The sequence below is a fragment of the Lampetra fluviatilis genome, chromosome 48 (assembly GCF_964198595.1).
Source record: "Lampetra fluviatilis chromosome 48, kcLamFluv1.1, whole genome shotgun sequence".
In the NCBI taxonomy this organism is placed as follows: domain Eukaryota; kingdom Metazoa; phylum Chordata; class Hyperoartia; order Petromyzontiformes; family Petromyzontidae; genus Lampetra; species Lampetra fluviatilis.
The window spans coordinates 3758258-3783449 of NC_136322.1; the positions used below are offsets into that span (position 1 = coordinate 3758258).

Sequence of the window (25192 nt, forward strand, 5' to 3'; positions counted from 1 at the left end):
GTGGCAAGAGGTGAGTAGCTCACGCACTGCAGAAGGGTCGCGCGCCTTGAACAAGATCGAGGCACGGTGCACAATCATCACCACTCAAATTCAACTCAAGTGACTCTGCAGTCGAATGTTTAAAGAAAATATATAATCTTACGTTTAATGCACCGACAGAGTTGATATTCTAGGAGCGCAGGATGGTTCATCCGATGGGTTGTTTTTACTGCAATAAGTAACACGTATTTACTGCACTAAGTAACACGAATGAGTAATCATTGGAAAGATGTTATTAACCATGTAAAAAATATTTAACTACACATTTTTGTACCATCTTATTTGACAAGTAATATTATACTTTACCGAGTGTTGACATCCCCAGCGTTTACCAGTACTTTTTTGCTTACTATCAGCTAACACCGGCCACAACCCTGAGCTGATGTGCTCATTTGATCCCTTTTCTGACCGCTCAAAAAGAGCGAGTTTTATTCTTTAAAAAACACGATTCTTTCTTCCAATAGGCATCCCAATTTATTCTAAACCATGTTCCATGATTGAGGCAATGTTGGAATGCTGCTCAAATACCGTTCCTAAATTAGACATAAAGGGTATGTGGGGGTCGCTAGCCCCCGAGATCCCTCCCTCGATAATACTAACGGCCGGACTAACATCATCAATCGCCCCCCCGCTGCTAAGCGAACCGCCGCTAGGCTCCTCACCCAGGGTGTGGGAGCCGTCACCCGAGGATTCCCCTCCACCGCGGGTCCGCGTAGCAGGCATGGATAACCACGCACGCGCACACCCACACACAGCTCTGCACGGCACTCACCCAACCCTGACCACTCACGTTAGGATCGCGCACCTGTGTTACACACGTCGTGAACGTGCGCGCACACACGCATACAGCTCCACACGCGATACCCACTCCTGCGCCGCTCTGCGCCGCGCTGGCCGCCCACGTTACGATCGCGCACCTTGGGCACGCCGATTACGCACGCCGAGAGCTTACGCAAGTAACGAGCGCACGCAAGCGGGGCACACGCCGACACGACGACTCGTCCCCTCCCCCACTCGCGCGTGCACGTCAACACAAATATCGTACAAGGACGATTCTCCTCTCACACGGCTGCGTAGTCACGCCAACACACCAAAAGTGCTCTCCCCGGGCGTTAACGCACACACCTCCGTACCCGCACAATCGTACAGAGACCACGGCCTTTATGCGTACAACGACCACACACTCGCGACTGCAGTGCACGCTAATACCACGTTCCAAAAACACCCAACAACACGGTTTTGTTACTACGCTCGAGATTTTATTAGCCCTTGCTAACCAACCGAGCCACCCGTGTGTGTGTGCGGGACAGCAAGGCGCTTCTAACCCACACTCTGGTGCCGTGTAGCCCTATTCTATGCTGCGCTCTCTGCTAAACCGCTTTCCTACTCGTCCTTACCCCGAACTAACCCTCTCCTACGGATCCTACCCTCCGCTCTGAGGTGTTGTAAGGCGCGCAACACGATACCGTCTGTAGTCCTTGGTGACCTTGCGGCGCTCAGATCGTCCTGCAGACAATCTAGCGGCTCGCCCGATGACTCCTTCGTCGCTCACCCCGTGTCCAAACTCCAGAAGAAGAGAGTTCCCTACTGCCCCTGCGTTTTCTTTTAAACTATTCACATCAAAGGCTAGGCGCCCCCGTCCCGACCGCCTTGGTCTCTCGACCAATCCTGAGCCTAGGATTTCCCGCTCTTTTGCGATCCCGCCGGCCTTTGAACTTTCGACCAATCAGTCGTCCCGGTTCCTGATCCCAGCTATCTGCCTTGCTGACCCGTGTTTGTGTTTGTATGCGTTTCTAACTGCGGGGCTCTCTGAGCTCGCCGTGGTCGTGCGATCTCAAATCCGCCCACGGCGCCGCAGTGTTACTTGGCCTGGGAAGGGTCCTGTCCAATTCCCTGGCCCTGAGAAACCGTGGGGTAACCCCCCTAGGGGGCCCTCGGGTGAAAACTCAGGGTAGGTGACCCGACCACGAGGCCCTACGTGGGTGCGGGTGCGTGTTTATGTGGGGGGGGTGATGGGGGGCAGTGCGGCGGTGGAAGCCGGGCGGCTCCCTGGCTCGGCCGAGCGGCCCCGTCGCTGTGGCACCACATAGCCCCCCGGGGTGCCAGTCCCCGTCCCGGGTTGACTGGAGCACCTCGCCTGGGTTGCCCCCACGAGGTATCGCCGCGGGGTCCGCGGGATTCGCCCGGCCCTTGTGGCTGGCCTCGGGGGTGGCGGCTCCGTCTCCTGGGGCTCCGGCGGTGGTCTCCTCCTCCATTCCAACGGCTCCCCTCGGTCTCCGGCACCTGCGGGCTGGGGAACAAACTCAGAGGCGGTGGGGTTTAAGGGTCGCCGTCCTCGTCGCCCCCGGCCCCGCCCGGGGCCCCTCGGAGCCCGGGGCTCCGTGGGGCCCATATACTGCGCGAGGCCCCCGGGCACGGGGGGTGGGGGGACCCCGGGGTTTCGGGGTACTTGGACGGCGGGGCTCCCCCCCTCGGGGGCTGCTCGCCACGGCTTCAGTCGGCGGATGTTGACCACCATCTCCCGGCCCCTCTCTCCTCCCTGAATCAGCACCGTCCATGGTGAGATCTGCCGTCTCACAATCCAGGGTCCTCGCCAGTAGGTGGTCAGCTTCCCCACCTGTCCGGCACCGACGCGGGGAGTGTACAGCCACACCTCGGAGCCCGCAGTGTAGAAGGGGGGCTCCATACGGGGTCGGGCGCCCTGCTCTTGCCGCTGGTGCGCGGCCTCTCCGTGCGGGTAGGCTCGGCCCCTGGCCCCTCGCAGGGTCTCCAGCAATTGCTCCACGGGGTGGCTCCCTTCCTCCCGTTGCGGCGGAGGGACACCGAACAGCAGATCTGCGGGCAGGCGAGACTCGCGACCAAACATCATTAGGAACGGGGTCTGTCCTGTAGATGTGTGAACGGCGGTGGTGTAGGCGAACAGGGCATAGGGGAGGTGTTCGTCCCAGTCCTGTTGATTCGCGGCCGCCATGCGTTTAAGCTTCCCGGCCAGAGTCTGGTTCATCCTCTCTACCATCCCGTTCGCCTGGGGGTGATATGCCGTGGTTCGGTCCTTCTGGATCCCGAACTCTCGGCACAGCGCCTGGAATAGTTCGGCCTCGAATTCACTACCCTGGTCGGTAATGACTCGTTCGGGGATCCCGCACTTAAGTACGTAGTTTTCCACGAAGGCCCGGGCCACTACGAGGGCTGTTTTATCCGGGATAGCCACCGCCACGGGGTAGCGGGTGAAGTACTCCACCGCTACAAGAATATATCGGTTGCCCCGGTGGGATCGTGGAAAGGGCCCCTGCAGGTCGATTCCGACCAACTGATTCGTCCGACTGACTCGGAACGGCCTCAGGGGTACCTGGTACCTCGCCGGCTTTTGCCCACACTGCTGACAGGCCCGGCAGCCCTGCACCCAGGCGGCCACATCTTGCGCTAATTTAGGCCAGAGATACTGGCGACGCAGAGTCTCCCGGGTGCGCCGTTCCCCATCATGGCCCCCGAGCGGGTGGTCGTGTACCAGTCGTAGTAGTTGGGGTCGCACATGGGCGGGAACGCAGATGCACCCCGGCTGCCCAGCGTCGGCCAGTTCCCTCACCACCCCGTTTTCTACACACAACCGGGCATACAAACTGCTCCAGGGCCCTGGTAGTGCATCCTTCCTCTCTCGCAGTGCCGCCTCCACCGCCGCCAGATCCGGATCCCGCTGCTGGGTTTGTCGCAGCTGCTCGTCGTCCAAGCCCGGGAAGGCGCAGCCGACATCCTCTTGGATCCGCCCGGTTGGGGTGGGATGATCCGTCTGTCCCCGGGCTCCTTCTGCAGGGGTTCCTGCGGCGCACACTGCACTCTCTCTCGGGGGGGGGAGTTTAGTTTCCGCGCGCTCCTTGGGTTCTGCTGCCTGGCGGCAGCGTCCCCCCGTGAAGCACGGGCAGGCGTCTCCCTCCCTCGTCTCAGCGCGCACCGCGGGCCGTCTTGACAAGGCGTCCGCGTTCGCGTGTGTCCGCCCCGCTCGGTACTCGATCTGCAGGTTGTACTCCTGCAGCTGCGCCAGCCATCGAGCCATCTGCCCCCGCGGTTCCTTGAATGTAAGGAGGAACTGCAGTGCATAATGATCGGTGCGCACACGACATTTCCTGCCGTACAAGTACGGTCGGAACTGTTTACACGCGAAAATTACAGCATACAGTTCCTGACGGGTTACACAATAGTTCAGTTCGGCCCCGCTCAGGGTCCGACTGGCGTACGCGATGACCCGCTCCGTCCCACCCTGCACTTGCGACAGCACCGCGCCCAGCCCACTGCTGCAGGCGTCAGTGTCCAAAATAAAATCGGTGGTGAAATCTGGGAAAGCCAAGGTGGGGGTGTGGGTGAGGTGGTCTTTGAGTGTGGTGAAAGCCGTCTGGCAGGCCTCCGACCACTGATAGGGGTTCTTAGGGGAGGTGAGTTGGGTGAGGGGGCGTGCAATCTCACTGAATCCCTTTACAAATCGACGGTAATAAGTGGCGAGTCCCAAGAATGACCTGATCTCCGTCAGGTTCCTCGGCCGCGGCCAATCCACTACGGCACGCACCTTCTCGGGATCGGTGCTCACCCCTGCCTCGCTGACTCGGTGTCCGAGGTACCCCACCTCGCGTTGCGCAATGTAACACTTACGTGGCTTGAGCTTGAGATGGGCTGCTCGCAGTCGCTGGAATACTTCCCGCAGCCTGGACCAGTGTTCGGACAGCGACCTACTGAACACTATTACGTCGTCCAGGTAAATCAGGCACTGTTCCCACTGCAAGCCCCGCATCACCAACTCCATCAACCGCTGGAACGTCGCGGGCGCGTTAGTGAGTCCGAACGGCAACACTCGAAACTCAAACAGGCCCATCGGGGTGGTGAATGCTGTTTTTGGCCGATCCTCCTCCGTCATCTCCACCTGCCAGTAACCGGACGCCAGATCGAGGGTGGAAAAATACCGCGCTCCTGCGAGACTGTCGAAGGTGTCGTCGATGCGTGGGATGGGAAAAGCGTCGCCGAGGGTGACTGCGTTCAATTTTCGGTAATCAACGCAGAACCGAGTCGATCCGTCCTTTTTCGTTACCAGTACCACCGGGGCAGACCAAGGGCTCGCGGAGGGCTGGATTATGTTATCGCGTAGCATATCCGTGACTGCCTCTTTGATCTGGGTCCGTTCAGGCGCGCCCACTCGGTATGCAGGGAGTTTGATGGGTCGGGCTGCACCTGTGTCAATTTGGTGCTTGACCAGGTCGGTCCGGCCCACGTCCGAATCGTGCTCACTGAACACGTCGGCGTACTCCCGCAATAACCCGCGCAGCTGATCGTCCTCCCCCTTAGGTAAGGCTGCCCAAGGCACATGTAACGCATCCTGCAGGGGAACAATCTCGGCTCGGGGGGTCGGGCCGACCCGCCAGGCCAGATCCTGGCTGTCCTCGGGGCGGCCAGGGTCCTCCGCCCAGAGTGCGAACACCGAGTCGTTCGAGTGGCGAGCGTGCAGGGGGTGTACGGTGGCTACCGGGGTGCGTCGTCGTATCATTGCCGGGGTACTGTGTGGGTTAAACACACGTATAAACAGCCGGCCCCCATCTGCGTTTACCAGTGTGGCTGACCCTACCACCCCGTATCGCGATGCCAACTCCGGGTGAGGAGTCAGCATTACCTCGCCCGATGGTCGGTGGGTTGGGTCGGTGGAGAGGGTTGCCACTGGCACCAGCATCTCGGCGAGAGGCCCGATGGTGACGGCCGACACCAGCGTAGCGGCCACGGGTGTGAAGCGTGGGCGGTTCGGCTCCTGTCCTAGGAACGGAATCCGCTCCCCGCTGCCCTCCACCGTAGCGCATCGTTGCCGGGGCTGTACGTTAAGTCCCAACTTTTCCAGGAGGTCCGTTCCTGCAATGCACTCGTGGCACAACACACTCGAAACGTAGAATTCCTGTGTGCACACCTGGTTTCCTAGACGGACCTCGAGGGAGACCTTCCCCAGCAACCCCATCCCGGCTCCGCTTGCCGTGTGCAGCGCGCGATCCGGGGCCTGCAGGCAGCCCACGTCCACCCCGAGCATGCTGCAGTGCGCGGCGCTCATGAGAGAGGCCACGGCGCCCGTGTCCAACAGGATCCGGGTGCGCTGCCCGTTCACCTGGCCTTCCACCAGCGACGTGGCTCCCGTTATCCCTGCCACCAGCTCCCGCAGCCAATCGCCCGAGGTCCCTGCGCCCTTGGGTGTTGTCGTTGTAACCTGTTTATGGATCACTCGCTCGCCATTATTATTACAGCTGGTTTGGGTCGGGTCCACGTCGATTTCATCCCCCGGTGGTCCCCTCTCTAGGGGGGGCTTAGTGTTTGACCTATGCATCGGCCTCGCACGGGCGAGCTGAGGGCAGTCCCTCATGAGATGCCCTCGACGGTCGCACACATAGCACGTCCTGGGAGGAGTGGCGGCTCTGTGGCGAACTTTCTGCCCACTCCCTCCTCCCCCCGTGCGCTGTTGCTCATACTCTGCTTCTAGTCGGGCTATCCTTCCAGTTAGCCCTCCTACCGCGGAGTCTAGGTCCCCCATTTCGGATCGGATGGTCTCAACGGAGGATTGCACCTGGGTTACCTGGCCGGCTATATCTCCCATGCCGGTCTGTAACCCAGCTACCCAACCCGGGGTTGTCTCGCGGGACACGGGAGGTTCTCTTTCCCGGCCCCTTACCGTCCTCGCGAGCTCCTGTTCCTCCTCCTCGTCTTCCGAGAGCAGGCTCGCAATGGCGCGCTCTCGTCCCAGCCCCCGGAGCTGCGCGCGTTCGCTGTGAATTCTTTCACACTTACGTGCGCGCTCGACAAGGGTGTTAAAGGGAAGACGTGGGCAGCTCATGTCTGGCTGCCACCACGCCGTGCGAGACAGGTACCGCTGGATTTTCTCGGCAGCCAGTTCCTCAATAACCTCAGTTGCGTACCCCGGGCGTGCGATCTTTGTTAACTCGCGCACATCCTCGGCGTAATCACGGAGATCTTCGCCAGGTTGGCGACGGCGCGCCTCTAAGGCCGATTTTGCTTCCTCCTCGTCACGTGTGCCAAAACGCTGATCGAGTCGGCGCATCAGCTCCTCTAGCTGTGTCTGTGCGCTCGCGGGTAACGCTTCTACAAAATCGGCTGCCCGCCCATCAAGATTCATATTAAGTTGACGTACTGCCTGCGCGTCCGTCCATCCATTAATTTCCTTGGCCCCTAAGAGATTGCGGGCGAATGCCTTCCACGAAGGGGCCCCCCGGCCGGTAAATATCAGTCTTATTTTAGCGTGAGGTAACGCGGGGGTCCGTACCGCTTCCGACACCAATTTGTGGGGGTCGCTAGCCCCCGAGATCCCTCCCTCGATAATACTAACGGCCGGACTAACATCATCAATCGCCCCCCCGCTGCTAAGCGAACCGCCGCTAGGCTCCTCACCCAGGGTGTGGGAGCCGTCACCCGAGGATTCCCCTCCACCGCGGGTCCGCGTAGCAGGCATGGATAACCACGCACGCGCACACCCACACACAGCTCTGCACGGCACTCACCCAACCCTGACCACTCACGTTAGGATCGCGCACCTGTGTTACACACGTCGTGAACGTGCGCGCACACACGCATACAGCTCCACACGCGATACCCACTCCTGCGCCGCTCTGCGCCGCGCTGGCCGCCCACGTTACGATCGCGCACCTTGGGCACGCCGATTACGCACGCCGAGAGCTTACGCAAGTAACGAGCGCACGCAAGCGGGGCACACGCCGACACGACGACTCGTCCCCTCCCCCACTCGCGCGTGCACGTCAACACAAATATCGTACAAGGACGATTCTCCTCTCACACGGCTGCGTAGTCACGCCAACACACCAAAAGTGCTCTCCCCGGGCGTTAACGCACACACCTCCGTACCCGCACAATCGTACAGAGACCACGGCCTTTATGCGTACAACGACCACACACTCGCGACTGCAGTGCACGCTAATACCACGTTCCAAAAACACCCAACAACACGGTTTTGTTACTACGCTCGAGATTTTATTAGCCCTTGCTAACCAACCGAGCCACCCGTGTGTGTGTGCGGGACAGCAAGGCGCTTCTAACCCACACTCTGGTGCCGTGTAGCCCTATTCTATGCTGCGCTCTCTGCTAAACCGCTTTCCTACTCGTCCTTACCCCGAACTAACCCTCTCCTACGGATCCTACCCTCCGCTCTGAGGTGTTGTAAGGCGCGCAACACGATACCGTCTGTAGTCCTTGGTGACCTTGCGGCGCTCAGATCGTCCTGCAGACAATCTAGCGGCTCGCCCGATGACTCCTTCGTCGCTCACCCCGTGTCCAAACTCCAGAAGAAGAGAGTTCCCTACTGCCCCTGCGTTTTCTTTTAAACTATTCACATCAAAGGCTAGGCGCCCCCGTCCCGACCGCCTTGGTCTCTCGACCAATCCTGAGCCTAGGATTTCCCGCTCTTTTGCGATCCCGCCGGCCTTTGAACTTTCGACCAATCAGTCGTCCCGGTTCCTGATCCCAGCTATCTGCCTTGCTGACCCGTGTTTGTGTTTGTATGCGTTTCTAACTGCGGGGCTCTCTGAGCTCGCCGTGGTCGTGCGATCTCAAATCCGCCCACGGCGCCGCAGTGTTACTTGGCCTGGGAAGGGTCCTGTCCAATTCCCTGGCCCTGAGAAACCGTGGGGTAACCCCCCTAGGGGGCCCTCGGGTGAAAACTCAGGGTAGGTGACCCGACCACGAGGCCCTACGTGGGTGCGGGTGCGTGTTTATGTGGGGGGGGTGATGGGGGGCAGTGCGGCGGTGGAAGCCGGGCGGCTCCCTGGCTCGGCCGAGCGGCCCCGTCGCTGTGGCACCACAGGTATCTGGAATGAGCAGAGCATTCGTTTAATTGCGAGCAATTTGGGACGAGGGCAACTCGACGACGGTGTCCTTATTAAACAGGACCCTGCGGGGTGGGCTGGTAGGAACGAATAACCAAATAATATAAACATAATGTATTATTACACTTGTTAAGCCAGGAAAGCCCCACTGAGTCAAAAGGTTTTTGTAGGGTCCTGCCAAGTGTTTGCAGTAGGGGGCGATGTTGCTACACCTAATCGGACGATACGAAGGGAGAGATTGAGGCCTAGTTCTAGGCTTTAGGCCTAGCTGTATGCTTTAGGGCGCTGCGAGTTAATTTTTAATTTAAATGATTTAATGATTCATGTAAAAGCTTTAAATTTAAATGTTTCTATTTAAAAACATGAGGGAATGTAACATTGTTAAACATAACTCCCTTTCACACACGCGGGGGTACGACACGAATGGAGAGTTTCAGGCCTAGTTCTAGGCTTTAGGCCTAGCTGTAGGCTTTAGGGCGCTGTGAGTTTTTTTTTAATTTCAAAGTTTTAATTAAAAGCTATCTCAGGGAATTATTAGGGCGCTGTTAGTTGTTTTATTTAATTTCAAAGTTTTAATTAAAAGCTATCTCAGGGAATTATTAGGGAATGTTACACGTGTTTAGCCAGGAAAGCCTCATTAATTTAAATGTTTTAATTAAAAGCTGAGGGAATTATAAGGGAATGTTACACTTGTTTAGCCAGGATAGCGTCAGAGTCAAGGTTTTCGTAGGGTCATGCCAAATGTTTGCAGTAGGGGGCGATGTTGACGGACGGACACATTAATCTATTGGTGGTCTGGTCCACTTCGTTCCTACCAGTATAACAAAACTCCTGTGTACGACTGTCCGAGCTCTTTGCAAGTAAGTGGGTGGCTCTGAAAAGAGCCGTTGTTGTGGTGGTAGAGGCGGCGGCGCGTTCACTTCTTTGCCTGAGAGGTCTTCTTGGGCAGCAGCACGGCCTGGATGTTGGGCAGCACACCGCCCTGGGCGATAGTCACGCCGCCCATGAGCTTGTTGAGCTCCTCGTCGTTTCGCACGGCGAGCTGCAGGTGTCGGGGGATGATCCTCGTCTTCTTGTTGTCGCGGGCGGCATTGCCAGCCAGCTCGAGGATCTCGGCAGAAAGGTACTCGAGCACGGCGGCCAGGTAGACGGGTGCTCCAGCGCCGACCCGCTGGGCGTAATTGCCCTTGCGGAGCAGCCTGTGAACGCGACCCACGGGGAACTGCAGGCCGGCGCGGGAAGAGCGGGACTTTGCCTTGGCGCGAGACTTGCCACCGGTCTTGCCGCGTCCAGACATTGTTAAGCGACCTAGGATGCAAAAAGCACTGGAGACAAAGTACGAACGATTTGTGACGTTAACACGCACCACCGGAGCGGCTTTTATAGCGGAGACGAGGATCGTAGAGCGCGCCGCTGCTGATTGGCTCCTCTCGGTCGAGTCCCGCCCTCTCCTTGAGCCACCAATGAAAAGCCGGGACGCGAGGATTCGATGTTGACTTTAATTATTTGTATCCATATATATTTTAATGCGGGCACGCATCTTATGAATGAAACAATGCGATACACGTACTTAATAGGTTCAAGTTTTAAGCATGATAGAGTTAATTAATGGGCACGTGCTGGCAAGTCAAACTTATAAGCGGATTCCGCAAATATCAATGTATTATTGATTATAATAATCATTTTGAGGGACCGCATTGGTTATAAGAAATCATTGTGATAGCCTTGAGCTCGTGATTGATCGCCCACGTGCCTATACGGTGTATATATATTTTCCTTTAACCGCCTGTTCGGGCAATGCCTAAAAATATATGTGCGTGAATAATTCAGTCTCTTAGTTTGCAAAATGTGAACTTCTTATCAGCTCGGGCTTGAAACAACATAAACCAATATCTTTGGGTTTAATAGTTAATATATTTCACCAAAATAACCCTTTTGTTGAACATTATGTAAGCATGGTTTCACAACGCTTATATACGACACCAACGTGTGATGTTGAAAAATATGAGCGGCGGGGTATAGAAAATGAACTTCATTGTCGCTTACGCCTGACGACTCGTGAGAGCCGTGACCAGCAAACGAAGGTTTCCGGCACCCGAACTTTGAAGAACACACATGGAAGCGTTTTCATGAGTAAGTGGTGGCTCTGAAAAGAGCCTTTGTGTTGTGCTTTGAGGGCCGAGCTGGGCGTTCAAGCGCGCTCGCCACGAATGCGGCGGGCGAGCTGAATATCCTTGGGCATGATGGTGACGCGCTTGGCGTGGATGGCGCACAGGTTGGTGTCCTCGAAGAGCGCGACAAGGTACGCTTCGCTGGCCTCCTGCAGAGCCATGACAGCGGAGCTCTGGAAGCGCAGGTCGGTCTTGAAGTCCTGCGCGATCTCCCTGACGAGGCGCTGGAAGGGCAGTTTGCGGATGAGCAGCTCGGTGGACTTCTGGTAGCGGCGGATCTCGCGCAGAGCGACGGTGCCGGGCCTGTAGCGGTGAGGCTTCTTGACGCCGCCCGTGGCCGGAGCGCTCTTTCGGGCCGCCTTGGTGGCGAGTTGCTTGCGGGGGGCCTTGCCGCCCGTGGACTTGCGAGCCGTCTGCTTGGTGCGAGCCATGGCTTGGTGAGGGCAAAGATTCTCACAGGCGGGGAGAAGGCGGCTTATGTAGCCCAGAGCGCGCGCTCACTGGTCAGCGGAGTCGTGACGTGCGAAGAAGGGGAGCGTGCTGATTGGTTGGCAGCGTGCAATGATCTCGAGTCGTCAACTCTTCTTAATCAACAAAATGTTCACAGTTTGGATCATTTCAGAATGCCGCATCACGATGCAGTAGTACCGTTTGAGCGCCGTCGATGTCTTTAACGGATGTTCTTTTCTCAAGCAAACACCTTTCCGAAAACAACTTTACAGTGCTCTGCATGATCTAAATAAAGTGTGAAGAAACTGCACTTCATTGGAAACAGTAATACGTAAAAATGTCGGAAAGAGGTGATCACAGGAATAGATATATATTCTCTTGGCATTGAGATGATGATCAATTATACTGCACGAGTCATCCATGCTAGGCGCTTACTTTTACATATATGTACACGTGCAAAATGTTAGTTCCTGCCCGAAAATACAACCACGAATTAAATATATTGCATTGCAAGGTTTTGGCGCCAAATATCCAATGTAATATCTGAATGGGCTGCAGATGAAATCAATGGACAATCAAGTCCAAGAAATGCCTGCTGGTGAATATGATGTGCCATGAATATTGTTATCGCTTTTATTCACGTGGAAACATGTTAAAATGCGTTCGATCTCTCCACTTCACTCAATGAGCGAACAATGTCCCCGCGTGAACCGGGACTTTGTTGGAAGTTTCGTTTTGTACTCCTGCTAGGACTGGTACAAGCAGGTTCGGAGAGGTGGGTGGCTCTGAAAAGAGCCTTTGTAATTAATGGGAGTCGAGGCTTCACTTGGAGCTTGTGTACTTGGTGACGGCCTTGGTGCCCTCCGACACGGCGTGCTTGGCCAGCTCGCCGGGGAGCAGCAGTCGCACTGCGGTCTGGATCTCCCGAGAAGTGATGGTGGAGCGCTTGTTGTAGTGCGCCAGGCGGGACGCCTCGGAAGCGATGCGCTCGAAGATGTCGTTGACGAACGAGTTCATGATGCTCATTGCCTTGGACGAGATGCCGGTATCGGGGTGCACCTGCTTCATCACCTTGTAGATGTAAATGGCGTAGCTCTCCTTCCTGCGGTGGCGTCGCTTCTTGCCATCCTTGCGCGTAGCCTTGGTCACAGCCTTCTTGGAGCCCTTCTTGGGAGCAGGAACCTTGGCCGGCCCAGCGCTCTTTGATGCGGGAGGATCGGGCATGTCGACGCGTTGTAGGCAGCTTCAGGTCAGAACAGACGGGAAGCGAATGTGGATGTCGGTCGGGCGATGAGCTCCTTTTATAGGAGGCGAGATGCAAATCAGAGGATCGTAGTGCGCGGCGCTGCTGAGTGGCTCTTTTAGTACCATCCCTCTCCATCAGCCTCCAATGAGAAACGCGGACGCGATGCTCACTTTAATATCGTTTTTACTGCAAAAAGGACTTGTGAATATAACACAATGTAATGTCCAAACATGTATATTAGTGAATTGCAGCCATGGCCATTGCCTTTGTTTTAATAAGGATGACTGGAAAACCCAATACAGTATATTGTGTTTTGAGCGTGGGTTTTTTTGTTTCTTACGAGGGATTGTTTCACCACTCGTCTAATACGGCGCACGGGCGTTTTAAGAACGCAATTTGGAAAAATACAAGCGCTCGGTGGAGAAAAATAACTTCGCTGTTGTGCTGTACAGGTGGAGATTAGCATTCCGGCACGCTACGTCAATTAGGACGAGTGTGCTGTAAGATTGTGGCGCCAAATGCTCCACGTAATATCGGAATCGGCTGCAGCTGGAAATAATTAACGCAAAAATACCAGAAATGGGTACTGTATTAACGCGTTCAAGAATTACGCCTTGTTAAATGTGACGTGTCGTGAATATCATGATTTCTTTCATTCATGTGGAAGCAGATGAAGATTCGCCAACTCAACAAGCAAACGTCCACCACGCTCACGAGGAATTGGCGCGCAACAACCCAGGACATGTGCTCCATTTAGAAAGTGTTTGGCAACACTGGCGCAAGCAGTTTCGAAGAGGTGGGTGGCTCTGAAAAGAGCCTTTGGGTTGGCTTAGTGTGCGAGAGATGGGCGCTCAGCCTCCGAAGCCGTAGAGAGTGCGGCCCTGGCGCTTGAGGGCGTAGACCACGTCCATGGCAGTGACGGTCTTGCGCTTGGCGTGCTCCGTGTAGGTGACGGCGTCGCGGATGACGTTCTCAAGGAAGACCTTCAGGACGCCGCGGGTCTCCTCGTAGATGAGGCCCGAGATGCGCTTCACACCGCCGCGGCGAGCGAGGCGGCGGATGGCGGGCTTGGTGATGCCCTGGATGTTGTCGCGCAGCACCTTGCGATGGCGTTTTGCGCCTCCCTTGCCGAGCCCCTTACCGCCTTTACCGCGTCCAGACATTCCGACTACTTCTGACAAAGCTCGCGAGAGACTGCGCGCTCAGCTTGCAGCAGCAGCCGCCTTTATACCCGAAGCGTGGTGACGTCACCGACCACCCCTGCCCTCCGCGATGGCTCCGCCTTAAACCTTAGACCTTTAACCTCTGTGACGAAAAAAACCCTCCACTGTCGTCAATAACACTTCCTTGACATGTATAATATGCGACGTTTTGGGCAATGACCCTTCTTCGAAGCACTCTGTAATGATATTGGCACACCCGCAGCGAACGCGAGAGGAACGCGATCTGTTGCAAGATTGCACGTGGAGTGAATAATCGGTGTAAGGTCTTGTTTTCAAGTGAACAAGATGAACTAACTTTATAATCGTGTGAAGCTAAACGGCTTCCAACACAATAGTTGAGTGAACGTCACCAACTAGTTCTCCCAAAGTAAGAAAGACATTGCAAACAATGCGATATTTACGTATAGAAATTAATTTTAATAGAGAAGTTTAGATGGTGCACCGCAATGTTTACAAAACAAAGTGAAAAGGCGAGAACGAGCGAATGAAGGCAAATTGAGTAAAGCTGTCTGGAATCAATACCTTTTTAGACTAAATTCCATATTTGGCACCAGTAACATGATGACGGAATGAAGAGGTGCAACACATAATTCGGACGTCGCTGAGATTACTCTGCACTCCGTTCGAGTGAGGGAGCTGCCACCCGCCTCGCCTGTGTTTGTGATCCCTGCTTTCGGGCTCGATTACTCCCATCACATCAATGCTTAAAACACATCGAGTGGGTAAAATGTTATAGTTAATTTGGCGAATGTACGTAACTTATCCAATCTACACAAATCCTCACGATTGAACTGCACCAAGCGTCGAGCTCCTTGATCAGGGCCGAGGCAAGGCGAGCAACCATCGCCACGCCGTAAATGGGTTTGACTTACAGAATATGGCACGCATTCAACAGCAACGTAATACACTGTCATGTGTTACCGATGAACTAATGGAAGCGCAGCAGCATCTGGTTCACTTTTTTAACTAAGTGGGTGGCTCTGAAAAGAGCCGTTGAGGTGGAGTGAATCGAGCGTCGTCCGATCGGATTCACTTCTTTGGCGCAGTCTTCTTGGGCTTGGCCGCGGCCTTCTTGGGCTTGGCCACCTTGGGTTTGGCGGCCTTGGCCTTGACGGTCTTGGGCTTAGCGACCTTGGGCTTCGCAGCCTTGGGCTTGGCTGGGCTCTTCGCCGCCTTCTTGGGCTTAACAGCCAACTTCACCTTTTTGGGGCTCTTGGCCGCCTTGGCAGCCGCGGGCTTCTTTGCTTTCTTGGGAGACTTCTTGGGCGCGGTCTTCTTGGCTGCCGCGGGCTTCTTCACCTTCTTGGCTGCCGCGGGCTTTTTAGCTGCGGGCTTTGCCGTTGACGACTTGGGCTTCGCCTTTGCGGCAGCCTTTTCCTTGTTGAGTTTGAAAGAGCCAGACGCGCCGCTGCCCTTCACTTGCGCCACGGCGTCTTTGGCCACGAGCTTCTTGATGGCCAACTTCACGCGGGCATTGTTCTTCTCCACGTCGTATCCTCCGGCAGCAAGCGACTTTTTGAGCGCAGGAAGAGACACGCCGTTCCTCTCCTTGCTGCTGGCCAGAGCCTTGAGGATGAGCTCGGACACGCTGGGGCCGACCTTCTTGGCCTTTGGAGCGGCGCGCTTCTTCTTGGGGCTTTTAGGCGCTGAAGTAGCCGCAGCTGGTGGTTGAGCAGGAGCAGTTTCCGCCATCTCAAGACGTCGCTTTTATCGCCTCGCCTCTTTGAAATCGAAATCAGCGCTCTCACGAATTCGAAACGAGTGTTCTCCAGGCCCGAGGTTATTATAGAAGCGGCGTACTGAATGCGGACGTCGCTGAGATCATCCAGAACTCAGCTCTGGTGAGGGAGTTGCCACCATACTCACTGTGTTTATCACGCCTGCCTTTGGGCTCGATTACTCCCGTAACGTTCATACTTACATGCATCTAGTTGATACATTATCACGAAGATCACTTCTTTAATGTACGTTACTTATGCAATATACGACAATGCTCACGATATAAATTATAATTCAAAACAAGTGAACAACCAACATTTGGGAGACATTGTTCGGTCAGGGCATGCTATGACGATTGTCGGTTTTCAAAAGTGTTACTGATGAACACTATTTTAAACGCACTCGAATTTTTTGCAAGACAAGATGCTTCAACAGACTACTCATATTTAATTCCAACGAAATATTTTCTATTTAAGTTTTGCCTCGCGCGCTCGCGATTCCTCCTCTCGCGCTATGGTGAGGACTGCGCGCCATGTCAACAGTCCCTTGTCACCGAACTTTTAACTGGACGTTTTAATCGAACTTTGAAATGAATAAATATATGGATTTTCAGATGGACAACAAACTGAAGAAAATTACTCAAAATTAACCGACATTAAATAGAAAGTTTAACATTTTACGTGGCAAGAGGTGAGTAGCTCACGCACTGCAGAAGGGTCGCGCGCCTTGAACAAGATCGAGGCACGGTGCACAATCATCACCACTCAAATTCAACTCAAGTGACTCTGCAGTCGAATGTTTAAAGAAAATATATAATCTTACGTTTAATGCACCGACAGAGTTGATATTCTAGGAGCGCAGGATGGTTCATCCGATGGGTTGTTTTTACTGCAATAAGTAACACGTATTTACTGCACTAAGTAACACGAATGAGTAATCATTGGAAAGATGTTATTAACCATGTAAAAAATATTTAACTACACATATTTGTACCATCTTATTTGACAAGTAATATTATACTTTACCGAGTGTTGACATCCCCAGCGTTTACCAGTACTTTTTTGCTTACTATCAGCTAACACCGGCCACAACCCTGAGCTGATGTGCTCATTTGATCCCTTTTCTGACCGCTCAAAAAGAGCGAGTTTTATTCTTTAAAAAACACGATTCTTTCTTCCAATAGGCATCCCAATTTATTCTAAACCATGTTCCATGATTGAGGCAATGTTGGAATGCTGCTCAAATACCGTTCCTAAATTAGACATAAAGGGTATCTGGAATGAGCAGAGCATTCGTTTAATTGCGAGCAATTTGGGACGAGGGCAACTCGACGACGGTGTCCTTATTAAACAGGACCCTGCGGGGTGGGCTGGTAGGAACGAATAACCAAATAATATAAACATAATGTATTATTACACTTGTTAAGCCAGGAAAGCCCCACTGAGTCAAAAGGTTTTTGTAGGGTCCTGCCAAGTGTTTGCAGTAGGGGGCGATGTTGCTACACCTAATCGGACGATACGAAGGGAGAGATTGAGGCCTAGTTCTAGGCTTTAGGCCTAGCTGAATGCTTTAGGGCGCTGTGAGTTAATTTTTAATTTAAATGATTTAATGATTCATGTAAAAGCTTTAAATTTAAATGTTTCTATTTAAAAACATGAGGGAATGTAACATTGTTAAACATAACTCCCTTTCACACACGCGGGGGTACGACACGAATGGAGAGTTTCAGGCCTAGTTCTAGGCTTTAGGCCTAGCTGTAGGCTTTAGGGCGCTGTGAGTTTTTTTTTAATTTCAAAGTTTTAATTAAAAGCTATCTCAGGGAATTATTAGGGCGCTGTTAGTTGTTTTATTTAATTTCAAAGTTTTAATTAAAAGCTATCTCAGGGAATTATTAGGGAATGTTACACGTGTTTAGCCAGGAAAGCCTCATTAATTTAAATGTTTTAATTAAAAGCTGAGGGAATTATAAGGGAATGTTACACTTGTTTAGCCAGGATAGCGTCAGAGTCAAGGTTTTCGTAGGGTCATGCCAAATGTTTGCAGTAGGGGGCGATGTTGACGGACGGACACATTAATCTATTGGTGGTCTGGTCCACTTCGTTCCTACCAGTATAACAAAACTCCTGTGTACGACTGTCCGAGCTCTTTGCAAGTAAGTGGGTGGCTCTGAAAAGAGCCGTTGTTGTGGTGGTAGAGGCGGCGGCGCGTTCACTTCTTTGCCTGAGAGGTCTTCTTGGGCAGCAGCACGGCCTGGATGTTGGGCAGCACACCGCCCTGGGCGATAGTCACGCCGCCCATGAGCTTGTTGAGCTCCTCGTCGTTTCGCACGGCGAGCTGCAGGTGTCGGGGGATGATCCTCGTCTTCTTGTTGTCGCGGGCGGCATTGCCAGCCAGCTCGAGGATCTCGGCAGAAAGGTACTCGAGCACGGCGGCCAGGTAGACGGGTGCTCCAGCGCCGACCCGCTGGGCGTAATTGCCCTTGCGGAGCAGCCTGTGAACGCGACCCACGGGGAACTGCAGGCCGGCGCGGGAAGAGCGGGACTTTGCCTTGGCGCGAGACTTGCCACCGGTTTTGCCGCGTCCAGACATTGTTAAGCGACCTAGGATGCAAAAAGCACTGGAGACAAAGTACGAACGATTTGTGACGTTAACACGCACCACCGGAGCGGCTTTTATAGCGGAGACGAGGATCGTAGAGCGCGCCGCTGCTGATTGGCTCCTCTCGGTCGAGTCCCGCCCTCTCCTTGAGCCACCAATGAAAAGCCGGGACGCGAGGATTCGATGTTGACTTTAATTATTTGTATCCATATATATTTTAATGCGGGCACGCATCTTATGAATGAAACAATGCGATACACGTACTTAATAGGTTCAAGTTTTAAGCATGATAGAGTTAATTAATGGGCACGTGCTGGCAAGTCAAACTTATAAGCGGATTCCGCAAATATCAATGTATTATTGATTATAATAATCATTTTGAGGGACCGCATTGGTTATAAGAAATCATTGTGATAGCCTTGAGCTCGTGATTGATCGCCCACGTGCCTATACGGTGTATATATATTTTCCTTTAACCGCCTGTTCGGGCAATGCCTAAAAATATATGTGCGTGAATAATTCAGTCTCTTAGTTTGCAAAATGTGAACTTCTTATCAGCTCGGGCTTGAAACAACATAAACCAATATCTTTGGGTTTAATAGTTAATATATTTCACCAAAATAACCCTTTTGTTGAACATTATGTAAGCATGGTTTCACAACGCTTATATACGACACCAACGTGTGATGTTGAAAAATATGAGCGGCGGGGTATAGAAAATGAACTTCATTGTCGCTTACGCCTGACGACTCGTGAGAGCAGTGACCAGCAAACGAAGGTTTCCGGCACCCGAACTTTGAAGAACACACATGGAAGCGTTTTCATGAGTAAGTGGTGGCTCTGAAAAGAGCCTTTGTGTTGTGCTTTGAGGGCCGAGCTGGGCGTTCAAGCGCGCTCGCCACGAATGCGGCGGGCGAGCTGAATGTCCTTGGGCATGATGGTGACGCGCTTGGCGTGGATGGCGCACAGGTTGGTGTCCTCGAAGAGCGCGACAAGGTACGCTTCGCTGGCCTCCTGCAGAGCCATGACAGCGGAGCTCTGGAAGCGCAGGTCGGTCTTGAAGTCCTGCGCGATCTCCCTGACGAGGCGCTGGAAGGGCAGTTTGCGGATGAGCAGCTCGGTGGACTTCTGGTAGCGGCGGATCTCGCGCAGAGCGACGGTGCCGGGCCTGTAGCGGTGAGGCTTCTTGACGCCGCCCGTGGCCGGAGCGCTCTTTCGGGCCGCCTTGGTGGCGAGTTGCTTGCGGGGGGCCTTGCCGCCCGTGGACTTGCGAGCCGTCTGCTTGGTGCGAGCCATGGCTTGGTGAGGGCAAAGATTCTCACAGGCGGGGAGAAGGCGGCTTATGTAGCCCAGAGCGCGCGCTCACTGGTCAGCGGAGTCGTGACGTGCGAAGAAGGGGAGCGTGCTGATTGGTTGGCAGCGTGCAATGATCTCGAGTCGTCAACTCTTCTTAATCAACAAAATGTTCACAGTTTGGATCATTTCAGAATGCCGCATCACGATGCAGTAGTACCGTTTGAGCGCCGTCGATGTCTTTAACGGATGTTCTTTTCTCAAGCAAACACCTTTCCGAAAACAACTTTACAGTGCTCTGCATGATCTAAATAAAGTGTGAAGAAACTGCACTTCATTGGAAACAGTAATACGTAAAAATGTCGGAAAGAGGTGATCACAGGAATAGATATATATTCTCTTGGCATTGAGATGATGATCAATTATACTGCACGAGTCATCCATGCTAGGCGCTTACTTTTACATATATGTACACGTGCAAAATGTTAGTTCCTGCCCGAAAATACAACCACGAATTAAATATATTGCATTGCAAGGTTTTGGCGCCAAATATCCAATGTAATATCTGAATGGGCTGCAGATGAAATCAATGGACAATCAAGTCCAAGAAATGCCTGCTGGTGAATATGATGTGCCATGAATATTGTTATCGCTTTTATTCACGTGGAAACATGTTAAAATGCGTTCGATCTCTCCACTTCACTCAATGAGCGAACAATGTCCCCGCGTGAACCGGGGCTTTGTTGGAAGTTTCGTTTTGTACTCCTGCTAGGACTGGTACAAGCAGGTTCGGAGAGGTGGGTGGCTCTGAAAAGAGCCTTTGTAATTAATGGGAGTCGAGGCTTCACTTGGAGCTTGTGTACTTGGTGACGGCCTTGGTGCCCTCCGACACGGCGTGCTTGGCCAGCTCGCCGGGGAGCAGCAGTCGCACTGCGGTCTGGATCTCCCGAGAAGTGATGGTGGAGCGCTTGTTGTAGTGCGCCAGGCGGGACGCCTCGGAAGCGATGCGCTCGAAGATGTCGTTGACGAACGAGTTCATGATGCTCATTGCCTTGGACGAGATGCCGGTATCGGGGTGCACCTGCTTCATCACCTTGTAGATGTAAATGGCGTAGCTCTCCTTCCTGCGGTGGCGTCGCTTCTTGCCATCCTTGCGCGTAGCCTTGGTCACAGCCTTCTTGGAGCCCTTCTTGGGAGCAGGAACCTTGGCCGGCCCAGCGCTCTTTGATGCGGGAGGATCGGGCATGTCGACGCGTTGTAGGCAGCTTCAGGTCAGAACAGACGGGAAGCGAATGTGGATGTCGGTCGGGCGATGAGCTCCTTTTATAGGAGGCGAGATGCAAATCAGAGGATCGTAGTGCGCGGCGCTGCTGAGTGGCTCTTTTAGTACCATCCCTCTCCATCAGCCTCCAATGAGAAACGCGGACGCGATGCTCACTTTAATATCGTTTTTACTGCAAAAAGGACTTGTGAATATAACACAATGTAATGTCCAAACATGTATATTAGTGAATTGCAGCCATGGCCATTGCCTTTGTTTTAATAAGGATGACTGGAAAACCCAATACAGTATATTGTGTTTTGAGCGTGGGTTTTTTTGTTTCTTACGAGGGATTGTTTCACCACTCGTCTAATACGGCGCACGGGCGTTTTAAGAACGCAATTTGGAAAAATACAAGCGCTCGGTGGAGAAAAATAACTTCGCTGTTGTGCTGTACAGGTGGAGATTAGCATTCCGGCACGCTACGTCAATTAGGACGAGTGTGCTGTAAGATTGTGGCGCCAAATGCTCCACGTAATATCGGAATCGGCTGCAGCTGGAAATAATTAACGCAAAAATACCAGAAATGGGTACTGTATTAACGCGTTCAAGAATTACGCCTTGTTAAATGTGACGTGTCGTGAATATCATGATTTCTTTCATTCATGTGGAAGCAGATGAAGATTCGCCAACTCAACAAGCAAACGTCCACCACGCTCACGAGGAATTGGCGCGCAACAACCCAGGACATGTGCTCCATTTAGAAAGTGTTTGGCAACACTGGCGCAAGCAGTTTCGAAGAGGTGGGTGGCTCTGAAAAGAGCCTTTGGGTTGGCTTAGTGTGCGAGAGATGGGCGCTCAGCCTCCGAAGCCGTAGAGAGTGCGGCCCTGGCGCTTGAGGGCGTAGACCACGTCCATGGCAGTGACGGTCTTGCGCTTGGCGTGCTCCGTGTAGGTGACGGCGTCGCGGATGACGTTCTCAAGGAAGACCTTCAGGACGCCGCGGGTCTCCTCGTAGATGAGGCCCGAGATGCGCTTCACACCGCCGCGGCGAGCGAGGCGGCGGATGGCGGGCTTGGTGATGCCCTGGATGTTGTCGCGCAGCACCTTGCGATGGCGTTTTGCGCCTCCCTTGCCGAGCCCCTTACCGCCTTTACCGCGTCCAGACATTCCGACTACTTCTGACAAAGCTCGCGAGAGACTGCGCGCTCAGCTTGCAGCAGCAGCCGCCTTTATACCCGAAGCGTGGTGACGTCACCGACCACCCCTGCCCTCCGCGATGGCTCCGCCTTAAACCTTAGACCTTTAACCTCTGTGACGAAGAAAACCCTCCACTGTCGTCAATAACACTTCCTTGACATGTATAATATGCGACGTTTTGGGCAATGACCCTTCTTCGAAGCACTCTGTAATGATATTGGCACACCCGCAGCGAACGCGAGAGGAACGCGATCTGTTGCAAGATTGCACGTGGAGTGAATAATCGGTGTAAGGTCTTGTTTTCAAGTGAACAAGATGAACTAACTTTATAATCGTGTGAAGCTAAACGGCTTCCAACACAATAGTTGAGTGAACGTCACCAACTAGTTCTCCCAAAGTAAGAAAGACATTGCAAACAATGCGATATTTACGTATAGAAATTAATTTTAATAGAGAAGTTTAGATGGTGCACCGCAATGTTTACAAAACAAAGTGAAAAGGCGAGAACGAGCGAATGAAGGCAAATTGAGTAAAGCTGTCTGGAATCAATACCTTTTTAGACTAAATTCCATATTTGGCACCAGTAACATGATGACGGAATGAAGAGGTGCAACACATAATTCGGACGTCGCTGAGATTACTCTGCACTCCGTTCGAGTGAGGGAGCTGCCACCCGCCTCGCCTGTGTTTGTGATCCCTGCTTTCGGGCTCGATTACTCCCATCACATCAATGCTTAAAACACATCGAGTGGGTAAAATGTTATAGTTAATTTGGCGAATGTACGTAACTTATCCAATCTACACAAATCCTCACGATTGAACTGCACCAAGCGTCGAGCTCCTTGATCAGGGCCGAGGCAAGGCGAGCAACCATCGCCACGCCGTAAATGGGTTTGACTTACAGAATATGGCACGCATTCAACAGCAACGTAATACACTGTCATGTGTTACCGATGAACTAATGGAAGCGCAGCAGCATCTGGTTCACTTTTTTAACTAAGTGGGTGGCTCTGAAAAGAGCCGTTGAGGTGGAGTGAATCGAGCGTCGTCCGATCGGATTCACTTCTTTGGCGCAGTCTTCTTGGGCTTGGCCGCGGCCTTCTTGGGCTTGGCCACCTTGGGTTTGGCGGCCTTGGCCTTGACGGTCTTGGGCTTAGCGACCTTGGGCTTCGCAGCCTTGGGCTTGGCTGGGCTCTTCGCCGCCTTCTTGGGCTTAACAGCCAACTTCACCTTTTTGGGGCTCTTGGCCGCCTTGGCAGCCGCGGGCTTCTTTGCTTTCTTGGGAGACTTCTTGGGCGCGGTCTTCTTGGCTGCCGCGGGCTTCTTCACCTTCTTGGCTGCCGCGGGCTTTTTAGCTGCGGGCTTTGCCGTTGACGACTTGGGCTTCGCCTTTGCGGCAGCCTTTTCCTTGTTGAGTTTGAAAGAGCCAGACGCGCCGCTGCCCTTCACTTGCGCCACGGCGTCTTTGGCCACGAGCTTCTTGATGGCCAACTTCACGCGGGCATTGTTCTTCTCCACGTCGTATCCTCCGGCAGCAAGCGACTTTTTGAGCGCAGGAAGAGACACGCCGTTCCTCTCCTTGCTGCTGGCCAGAGCCTTGAGGATGAGCTCGGACACGCTGGGGCCGACCTTCTTGGCCTTTGGAGCGGCGCGCTTCTTCTTGGGGCTTTTAGGCGCTGAAGTAGCCGCAGCTGGTGGTTGAGCAGGAGCAGTTTCCGCCATCTCAAGACGTCGCTTTTATCGCCTCGCCTCTTTGAAATCGAAATCAGCGCTCTCACGAATTCGAAACGAGTGTTCTCCAGGCCCGAGGTTATTATAGAAGCGGCGTACTGAATGCGGACGTCGCTGAGATCATCCAGAACTCAGCTCTGGTGAGGGAGTTGCCACCATACTCACTGTGTTTATCACGCCTGCCTTTGGGCTCGATTACTCCCGTAACGTTCATACTTACATGCATCTAGTTGATACATTATCACGAAGATCACTTCTTTAATGTACGTTACTTATGCAATATACGACAATGCTCACGATATAAATTATAATTCAAAACAAGTGAACAACCAACATTTGGGAGACATTGTTCGGTCAGGGCATGCTATGACGATTGTCGGTTTTCAAAAGTGTTACTGATGAACACTATTTTAAACGCACTCGAATTTTTTGCAAGACAAGATGCTTCAACAGACTACTCATATTTAATTCCAACGAAATATTTTCTATTTAAGTTTTGCCTCGCGCGCTCGCGATTCCTCCTCTCGCGCTATGGTGAGGACTGCGCGCCATGTCAACAGTCCCTTGTCACCGAACTTTTAACTGGACGTTTTAATCGAACTTTGAAATGAATAAATATATGGATTTTCAGATGGACAACAAACTGAAGAAAATTACTCAAAATTAACCGACATTAAATAGAAAGTTTAACATTTTACGTGGCAAGAGGTGAGTAGCTCACGCACTGCAGAAGGGTCGCGCGCCTTGAACAAGATCGAGGCACGGTGCACAATCATCACCACTCAAATTCAACTCAAGTGACTCTGCAGTCGAATGTTTAAAGAAAATATATAATCTTACGTTTAATGCACCGACAGAGTTGATATTCTAGGAGCGCAGGATGGTTCATCCGATGGGTTGTTTTTACTGCAATAAGTAACACGTATTTACTGCACTAAGTAACACGAATGAGTAATCATTGGAAAGATGTTATTAACCATGTAAAAAATATTTAACTACACATATTTGTACCATCTTATTTGACAAGTAATATTATACTTTACCGAGTGTTGACATCCCCAGCGTTTACCAGTACTTTTTTGCTTACTATCAGCTAACACCGGCCACAACCCTGAGCTGATGTGCTCATTTGATCCCTTTTCTGACCGCTCAAAAAGAGCGAGTTTTATTCTTTAAAAAACACGATTCTTTCTTCCAATAGGCATCCCAATTTATTCTAAACCATGTTCCATGATTGAGGCAATGTTGGAATGCTGCTCAAATACCGTTCCTAAATTAGACATAAAGGGTATCTGGAATGAGCAGAGCATTCGTTTAATTGCGAGCAATTTGGGACGAGGGCAACTCGACGACGGTGTCCTTATTAAACAGGACCCTGCGGGGTGGGCTGGTAG

At 52.9% G+C, this 25192-nt stretch overlaps 10 protein-coding genes across 10 annotated transcripts; all 10 read right to left on the reverse strand.

Moving 5' to 3' along the window:
• Positions 1–9822: 9822 nt before the first annotated feature.
• Positions 9823–10203, reverse strand: LOC144948192 (histone H2A). Its single transcript, XM_078877623.1, has one exon. The coding sequence runs from the start codon at positions 10201–10203 to the stop codon at positions 9823–9825; it is 381 nt and encodes a 126-aa protein (XP_078733749.1).
• An 894-nt stretch (positions 10204–11097) lies between these two features.
• Positions 11098–11508, reverse strand: LOC144948060 (histone H3). Its single transcript, XM_078877487.1, has one exon. It carries the CDS (start codon positions 11506–11508, stop codon positions 11098–11100), a length of 411 nt encoding a protein of 136 aa, XP_078733613.1.
• Positions 11509–12349: 841 nt separating this feature from the next.
• LOC144948061 (histone H2B type 3-B-like) lies at positions 12350–13526 on the reverse strand. The gene is made up of 2 exons (XM_078877488.1): positions 13516–13526; positions 12350–12770 (listed from the first exon to the last, which is right to left on the reverse strand). The coding sequence occupies exons 1-2, from the start codon at positions 13524–13526 to the stop codon at positions 12350–12352; spliced, it is 432 nt and encodes a 143-aa protein (XP_078733614.1).
• A 98-nt stretch (positions 13527–13624) lies between these two features.
• Positions 13625–13936, reverse strand: LOC144948062 (histone H4). Its single transcript, XM_078877490.1, has one exon. It carries the CDS (start codon positions 13934–13936, stop codon positions 13625–13627), a length of 312 nt encoding a protein of 103 aa, XP_078733616.1.
• A 1089-nt stretch (positions 13937–15025) lies between these two features.
• Positions 15026–15688, reverse strand: LOC144948193 (histone H1.2-like). The gene has a single exon (XM_078877624.1). The coding sequence runs from the start codon at positions 15686–15688 to the stop codon at positions 15026–15028; it is 663 nt and encodes a 220-aa protein (XP_078733750.1).
• A 2235-nt stretch (positions 15689–17923) lies between these two features.
• Positions 17924–18304, reverse strand: LOC144948195 (histone H2A). Its single transcript, XM_078877625.1, has one exon. It carries the CDS (start codon positions 18302–18304, stop codon positions 17924–17926), a length of 381 nt encoding a protein of 126 aa, XP_078733751.1.
• Positions 18305–19198: 894 nt separating this feature from the next.
• On the reverse strand, positions 19199–19609 carry LOC144948063 (histone H3). The gene has a single exon (XM_078877491.1). It carries the CDS (start codon positions 19607–19609, stop codon positions 19199–19201), a length of 411 nt encoding a protein of 136 aa, XP_078733617.1.
• Positions 19610–20450: 841 nt separating this feature from the next.
• On the reverse strand, positions 20451–21627 carry LOC144948064 (histone H2B type 3-B-like). Its single transcript, XM_078877492.1, has 2 exons — positions 21617–21627; positions 20451–20871 (listed from the first exon to the last, which is right to left on the reverse strand). Exons 1-2 carry the CDS (start codon positions 21625–21627, stop codon positions 20451–20453), a joined length of 432 nt encoding a protein of 143 aa, XP_078733618.1.
• Positions 21628–21725: 98 nt separating this feature from the next.
• On the reverse strand, positions 21726–22037 carry LOC144948065 (histone H4). The gene has a single exon (XM_078877493.1). The coding sequence runs from the start codon at positions 22035–22037 to the stop codon at positions 21726–21728; it is 312 nt and encodes a 103-aa protein (XP_078733619.1).
• Positions 22038–23126: 1089 nt separating this feature from the next.
• LOC144948196 (histone H1.2-like) lies at positions 23127–23789 on the reverse strand. Its single transcript, XM_078877626.1, has one exon. It carries the CDS (start codon positions 23787–23789, stop codon positions 23127–23129), a length of 663 nt encoding a protein of 220 aa, XP_078733752.1.
• Positions 23790–25192: the final 1403 nt, after the last annotated feature.

What these genes read in the sequence shown, in the direction of transcription:
- LOC144948193 (XM_078877624.1), bottom strand. Translation starts at nt 15,688, where the DNA reads ATGGCGGAAACTGCTCCTGCTCAACCACCAGCTGCGGCTACTTCAGCG.
- LOC144948065 (XM_078877493.1), bottom strand. Translation starts at nt 22,037, where the DNA reads ATGTCTGGACGCGGTAAAGGCGGTAAGGGGCTCGGCAAGGGAGGCGCA.
- LOC144948195 (XM_078877625.1), bottom strand. Translation starts at nt 18,304, where the DNA reads ATGTCTGGACGCGGCAAAACCGGTGGCAAGTCTCGCGCCAAGGCAAAG.
- LOC144948062 (XM_078877490.1), bottom strand. Translation starts at nt 13,936, where the DNA reads ATGTCTGGACGCGGTAAAGGCGGTAAGGGGCTCGGCAAGGGAGGCGCA.
- LOC144948196 (XM_078877626.1), bottom strand. Translation starts at nt 23,789, where the DNA reads ATGGCGGAAACTGCTCCTGCTCAACCACCAGCTGCGGCTACTTCAGCG.
- LOC144948060 (XM_078877487.1), bottom strand. Translation starts at nt 11,508, where the DNA reads ATGGCTCGCACCAAGCAGACGGCTCGCAAGTCCACGGGCGGCAAGGCC.
- LOC144948192 (XM_078877623.1), bottom strand. Translation starts at nt 10,203, where the DNA reads ATGTCTGGACGCGGCAAGACCGGTGGCAAGTCTCGCGCCAAGGCAAAG.
- LOC144948063 (XM_078877491.1), bottom strand. Translation starts at nt 19,609, where the DNA reads ATGGCTCGCACCAAGCAGACGGCTCGCAAGTCCACGGGCGGCAAGGCC.